This window comes from Gouania willdenowi, chromosome 4 (genome assembly GCF_900634775.1).
Source record: "Gouania willdenowi chromosome 4, fGouWil2.1, whole genome shotgun sequence".
NCBI lineage: Eukaryota > Metazoa > Chordata > Actinopteri > Blenniiformes > Gobiesocidae > Gouania > Gouania willdenowi.
In genome coordinates, this window is record NC_041047.1 from 285140 (window position 1) to 292374 (window position 7235).

At 41.0% G+C, this 7235-nt stretch overlaps 1 protein-coding gene across 9 annotated transcripts in view; it reads left to right on the forward strand.

The window, feature by feature from the left end:
- patj (PATJ crumbs cell polarity complex component) overlaps window positions 1–5511 on the forward strand; it is a 60143-nt gene extending 54632 nt beyond the window's left edge. For 3 of the 9 annotated variants that reach the window (XR_003673891.1, XR_003673895.1, XR_003673893.1), the window contains exons 27-34: window positions 1–76; window positions 153–244; window positions 2479–2512; window positions 2582–2641; window positions 2727–2800; window positions 2896–2933; window positions 3049–3091; window positions 5198–5511. The exon at window positions 1–76 is cut by the window's left edge and continues 97 nt beyond it. Coding sequence is in view for 1 of the 9 variants with exons in the window: in XM_028444397.1 (XP_028300198.1) it covers window positions 1–76; window positions 153–244; window positions 2479–2512; window positions 2582–2641; window positions 2727–2800; window positions 2896–2908 (349 nt within the window). In the remaining 8 variants the exon portion in view is untranslated. The remainder of the gene's footprint in view (window positions 77–152; window positions 245–2478; window positions 2513–2581; window positions 2642–2726; window positions 2801–2895; window positions 2934–3048; window positions 3092–5197) is intronic. The other 6 variants (XR_003673892.1, XR_003673894.1, XR_003673896.1 and 3 more) reach the window with 6 other exon arrangements.
- Window positions 5512–7235: the final 1724 nt, after the last annotated feature.

A 7235-nucleotide genomic window follows, 5' to 3' on the forward strand; every position in this document is an offset into this window, starting at 1 on the left:
GTTGGTGGTCAACCTCCATCCTGGAGGAGCTGCAGCTCAGGACGGACGAATCAGAGTAGGAGATCAGCTGCTGCAGGTCTTCATCATCATCGTCATCATCATCACCTTCTCCTCAGTGTTCCTAACCCTGTGTGTGTGCGTGTGTGTTTCAGATCAATGATCAGTCTGTGTGTGGTCTCAGTCATCAGACGGCCTCTGCCATTATCAGAGGCTCCGCCCCTACAGTGCAACTCCTCCTACTGAGGTCAGATTATTGAGCAGGTTATAAACTAAAACGGGTTCTCATTCAGGGTCGTGAAGCTGTGGGAGGGGGTCTCCAGATGTCTTCAAGAAACTAAGAATATTTTTTTTAACAATTTCTGCTCATTTTTACTTATTTTTACCACTAAATGCTCCATATTTTCATAACGTTTTATTTCCATATTTTTTCTCCTTTTAATGTATTTTTGCTACATTTCTCCCATTTCTGACACTTCTACATCATATTTTTTATACTTTCCAGACATGTTCATCACTTATAAACCATTTCTATCACTTTTACACCTAATGTCACATGTTGATCTATTATTGTCACTTTTAACCTCTTTTCACCAGATTTCATGATTATTTTTGCTAATTTAATGACATTCATCATTTGTCATGTCCATTATTTGTCAGTTTAAATTAATTGTTGCAATATTTTCACTTTAAACCATTTTTACCACTTTTTCTGTCTGTTTTTATCCACTTTAATTTACAACTTTTAAGCAATTTCTGTGGTTTTTAAAATCTCATTTCACCTCCTTTTCCACCATTTTTATTCACTTTGAACCATTTTATTAGTGATTAAAACCATGATTTCCATCTTTAAGATGACTATAATAATAATAATAATAAACGTTCCTGGATAACAGTAGATATTATTCAGATGAATAAATAAATGTGGTTATCACAGATTCATAGAACAATAGACCATCATTTTACTGACTTTATGGATGGACCCCAAAAATCTCCCCTTTATTCCCCCTTATAGATGGTCCTGTCTCCACATGACTGTTCTTCAATGTTCATGTCTGTGTTCAACCACCTTCAGCTACAGTGGGGGTCCCTGCTCTATGGGACCTTTATTTTGGAGGGTCCCTGCTCTATGGGACCTTTATTTTGGAGGGTCCCTGCTCTATGGGACCTTTATTTTGGAGGGTCCCTGCTCTATGGAACCTTTATTTTGGAGGGTCCCTGCTCTATGGAACCTTTATTTTGGAGGGTCCCTGCTCTATGGAACCTTTATTTTGGAGGGTCCCTGCTCTCTGGGACCTTTATTTTGGAGGGTCCCCGCTCTCTGGGACCTTTATTTTGGAGGGTCCCCGCTCTCTGGGACCTTTATTTTGGAGGGTCCCCGCTCTCTGGGACCTTTATTTTGGAGGGTCCCCGCTCTCTGGGACCTTTATTTTGGAGGGTCTCCGCTCTCTGGGATCTTTATTTTGGAGGGTCCCCGCTCTCTGGGACCTTTATTTTGGAGGGTCCCAGCTCTCTGGGACCTTTATTTTGGAGGGTCCCTGCTCTCTGGGACCTTTATTTTGGAGGGTCCCCGCTCTCTGGGACCTTTATTTTGGAGGGTCCCCGCTCTCTGGGACCTTTATTTTGGAGGGTCCCCGCTCTCTGGGACCTTTATTTTGGAGGGTCCCTGCTCTCTAGGACCTTTATTTTGGAGGGTCCCCGCTCTCTGGGACCTTTATTTTGGAGGGTCCCCGCTCTCTGGGACCTTTATTTTGGAGGGTCCCTGCTCTATGGGACTTTAGGAGTGTGTGCGTGTGTGTGTGCGTGCCTCAAAGGGAGGAAACTACACAGATGTTCTACTTTGGAACATTTCACATCTACTGCTTCATCCAATTGTTACAGTTCATCATATTTTATCCTGTGATGCATTCAAGGTGTCACAGCAAATTTGCGGTTGACCTCATTTGGAGACATGATTTATGCTCTGGTTGAATGATGGAGTCCAGTCGAAGCATTGATGATTTTATAAAAAAGATTTATTATAAATTAAATAAAAAAGAAGCTTCCATCCTGAAAGAATGAAAGGCAAAAGGCTCGTGGTAGAGCAAAAAGGCAAGACCCACTCTAACCAACAGTTTCACAGCTTAAGCTTTTATACAGATAACAGAAAAAGTTCCATCCTGAGGTGAGGAGAAGGAGGAGTCAGATGCCCAACAGTGGAAACATTTGAGGATGATGAAGACGTGTATATTATGAGGAAGATTGGGCGCCACTGTTATCTGTCCTTGATAGTGTGTGTGTTCGTGTGTTTGGCCTTCAGCAGAGACTGTGTTACACTGAGTACAATACGATCTGTACTGTTTAATCTAACATGTATTAAAACATGACACATGTACACATGAACACACATTTGACGATATTATGATGAATATAAAAATTGCCATAACAATGGAGAACCACTCACGTGTGTGTGTGCGTGTGTGTGTGCGTGTGTGTGTGTAGGAATGAAGACGATGCTTTTTCCATCAACCCTCTGGTAATATACGCGCACACACACTCACTCACACACTCACACACTCAATGTGGGCTCTGATTCTCTACTCAGAGCATTGATGATGATGATGATAAAGACCTGCAGGCTGCCTGGGACTCACCGGAACTTCAGGTACTGACTGGTTCTGACCTGTTGCTTAGTAACTAGCTGGTTGTGACACAGCAGAGTTTTAATTGGTTGAGCTTCTATTTCTCAGGTAGATCAAGCTGTGGCTCCGCCCATTAAAGAAGCCCCGCCCCTTGAGGAAAATTCTGTCCCTCAGTGCTTCAGGTAGTACTAATGTTCTCTCATCATGTGGACCGGTGTCCCTCAGTCCTGCTGAGTCATCAGCCTCTGTCTCAGACCTTTGCTTCCTTTGTCTGCAGGAGTGGACCATGACGTCCATCCAGAGGACCTCAGCAGGGTAACAAACCACAGATTGACTACTGCACTCAACCAACACAAACTGATACATAATGTAAAACATTTATTACACAAAGCCAGGCACTACACAACTGTGTGTGTTTGTTCCATCTCAGGTGGAGAAGATTCCCAGCAGCTCGATGTAAGAAACACAACAGAGTGAGTTAGCTTAGCATGAAGCTATCAGTCCCACATGTTTAAGTTAGCTTAGCATGTAGCTATCAGTTCCACATGTTTAAAGGGGACATATCATGGTTTTAAATCCTTCCTTTTTACATATAAATCATACAGTTGTGGTCTATATAAAGCAGAACTGCAATGCTTGGGTCTGAATTCATCATTATTATAGCTCCACCCCTTTTCTGATGTGCTTCTGAGAGCAACTCGTTTTGGTGCTGTCTCTTTAAATGTAAATGAGACACTTCATACCCCGCCCCCTCTCCAGGTTCAACTCCACCCTGTTCTGCCATTTTTGTAGTTTGATAGAAGAGATACGGCTATGTAGCGGAGCATAAACTTTTTATTCAGAGGTTATTTACAAAATGTCAACAACGTTAGACTTGTCCATCCAGCCTTACATGTTCCAGCCAGAGTCTGACCCAGTGGAGCGAGATGAAAATGAAGATGATGAACCTGCAGAACCCTAACAAGTGAGCTAACACAAGCACCGAGCTAACGCTAGCGCCAAGCTAACATCACGAAATGCATTTTAATGCAGTTTTTTCAAAGACAAAAACGTCAAAATGAAATGACTAATGAAAACTTTAGACTTAAATTAAATCACGTAGGCCATATCATCAAGGATCTAAAACGAGCACACAGCGCTAACATATGAAGACGGTGCTAACTGCTAATGCTAACAAAACAATGACAGGGACGTCTTATCATCACTTTTTAGCGTTATTTACAGCTTACCGAAGTGCTCTGTTCATCGTCTCCAAAGATAGAAGGAATTGAACCCTCAATCAGACAAAGTCTTTCTGTAAATCCTTCTTTATACTGGTGGAGGTTGATGAAGCAGTCATCATTGAAGTGCTTCACACACACAAAAATGACCTTATCCACAGATGTGGTACATTTCTATAAAAAATAAAACTCAACCAGACACTTTGAAAAGGTTCTGATGCTGGGAGACGGTGTAATGAAGCGTGTGGGTTACTACATCCAACAACCCAACATTTTGACTTATCCTCTCGTAACTTCTGCATCCTGGAGCTTGGACTACAAAATAAAAGCCAGAAATAAAAATGGTGGATTGCTCGAAGTGTTGGACCTGGAGTTGATGAACTAATTTGGCAGTTCTGCTGCAAATACTGTGATGTAATAGTTCAAAAAACGTAATAGAGAATAGAAAAATCTAAACATATTGAAAAATATGAGCAAAACAGAAAATAAAGATATCAATGGAGAACTTTTCTTTACTTCTAAACACTCTAAATATACAACAAAATGTATTTAAGGGCTAAAAAAGTGGATTTAATATGATATGTCCCCTTTAAGTTAGCTTAGTGTTATGCTGCGTTCACACTGGATGCGTCACGAAAGATCTGTACGTCCAGATTACAGACAAAGTCGATGGATAGACGCGGCCCAGAGGCGAAATATTTCCAGTGTGGCCCGATCCGCATGTCGAGTGTGTTGGCCGTGCAAGCGCACTCCCGATTTTACGCATATCCGCACATTCACATTCACAGTTGAAAATATTGAACTAATGCGGCTGTTTTGCATGACCCATAACCCTAACCCTTTGTTGACGATGACGTCACGTTAACACAGACACCGGTCTGTTCATCCATTCAACCATGGAGTAGAAGCTGTGTGTGACCACCTGGAGCTGTAGGACACGCCCCTTTATAACCAGGACTAGGAAGGATTAGCAGGAGAATCAGTGAGGAGGTGGTAGTAGCAAATAAAAGTTATCTCTGTAGCACCGAGCTAGCATAGCATTAGCCGCTTTTTCACTGGTGGTTTATGTTAATGAGAGGAGAAAAAGGAGCACAGCGCCTCACTATAGCAGGTAGTGAAACTCACCGAGTTGGATGTGTCGCTGGTGGGTGGGGCTTCGCTTCAGATGTGCATTTGAAGTCAATAGGGGCATTTTTTGACCCTGTGGTACGTTTCGTACGGCAGAAGTGTTCGATGCCGCAGAAGTTGGTGTGAATGCAGCAGTTGTTTCTGTTGTTATTGTGTTGTCGTGTTTTTATAATTGTTGTTGTGCTGTTTAGATGTTGTGTTACATTGTTGTGTTACATTGTTGTGTTACAGGGTGCGGCTGCAGTGGATAAACGTCTAATGAGAGGAGATCTGATTGTTGCTGTAAATGGAGAAAATTTAAAGAGAAAAACTCACCAATGGCTGTAGATGTTTTAAAGAGTTAGAGAGGAACAGTTGTACTCCACATACTGTCCTAACACACACACACACACACACACACACACAGTGTAGCGTAGCTTAGCACATTGACTGTAAACAAAGGGAAAGTTTTAGCATTCAGAATGAAACAGTAAATCTACTACCACCACCAGGGGGTGACAGACAGTTAAATTATAAATAATATATAATAAAGGTGAAAGTCACTGTGTGCTTTTATCATTGTGTAACTGATGTTAGCGGTTAGCCACTTCCCTGTGAGCAAGGTGTGTTTTTTCAAAATAAGAGTCCACTCAGCAGTTTATATGGTTCAATGGTTACTGTGGTTTACATCGAGACGGAGATGATTCAATCAACCAATGAGGAGCCGTAACACACAGCCCATCATCATCATCATCATCATCAGGAGGAAGAGCAGGCTGCTGGTAATCAGGTGAAGCAGTGTATTGTGACGTTTTGCCTAATGATGATAATAATTCATTTAAATTATAAGTTTTTCTTAGAATCAAAGTGACGTTACAGAATAATTAAAACAAGAATGAAAAGAAGAGCAAACGGTAAATAGTAAAAGCAGTGACGGATTTTGTGAACAGGTGGTTTTAGTCTTGATTTGAAGGGGGCGGGGCCATTAGGCCTGAAGGGCGGGTAACAGGAGGCTGATTCATTCTGAGCTAATTGATTGGCACATCTGGACACGCCTCCTGCTTTGAACAGCCAATGGCAGCTGACCTACTGAAATGATGTTAGTGTGCCTGAAAAACAGAGTAAAGCCGACATTAGGTTTAAATGTTTAAACCACAAAATAATCAGCTGTGAAAACATAAAGAGAAACTTTTAACGACCTACAAAAGCAATATATTGATTAGTAATGATTAAGGCGAGCTGCAAACACCTCTAAAAGGTGAGCTTTAATTGTTTATTATTAGTATATAATGTTGCTCACATGTAATGGTTTGATTTATTTAATCATGGTCAACATATTGTCAGGAGTTTGATCTAAATATATAAATATTTTAAAACCAAAGTATTGACTTAAAGCAAAACTTTTAAACCTTAATTATTTTTCATAGTGTTTATGGGGTAACAACAGGACGCATACTGATGACGTCACTCACAGACAAGGCGCATCATAACAGCACAGCACCAATTGCAGCGCTCACGCTATTACATTTATAAAGAGTTTCTCTTTTTTTATTCAATAAAAGAAGTTGTGCAACACAGAATGTGAGATAGAAATGTAGTTTTGGTCAAATAATATTTCACAAATTAGTTAAGCATAATACAAGTGACCACAAGGCAATGGCAACAAAAAGATTAATGTGCAAAAGTGACCTATTCATCACCTGACAGCCACTCTTTCTCCTGCTAATAATCAGACAATAAATCCAAAATGTAAAACAGAAGAACTAAGTCATCCTAGTTGTTTTATATGAAAACGATGTGTTTGTTTCTGCGTGTTTGGACTGGCAGGTAAGATTGCTGAGTCATGGGTTTGCCTTTCAGTTTCTCAGGTATGTTTTGAATGGAACAGAATGGCTACTCTGGAACTTTTTAATGTTATTGAACTCAATAAATTAATAATAAAAATATTAGACAAAATGCTCACTGGGGCTAAACAAATTCTTGACGGGGCTATAGCACCCCCTAGCCCCGTTGTAGCGCCATCGCTGCGGCAGCCCAATACTCACTAATGCTCGATTATGACCAGCCCCAAGGCTGCACACGGTTATAGCACAATCAAAAAAACATGCACTTCCCTTTTAGTTGAGGCAGTGCTGGAGGAAAAGAAGGTTCGCACAACCGCGTAATTAGCTCCCAATTTCAGTTTTTAATATACACCAAAAACGTGACGTTTCGCCCTTCATCAGACATGAGTTGCAGCTTTTCGATACACCTGTTTTTATAGTTACATGATTAAACAGGGTGGTCACAT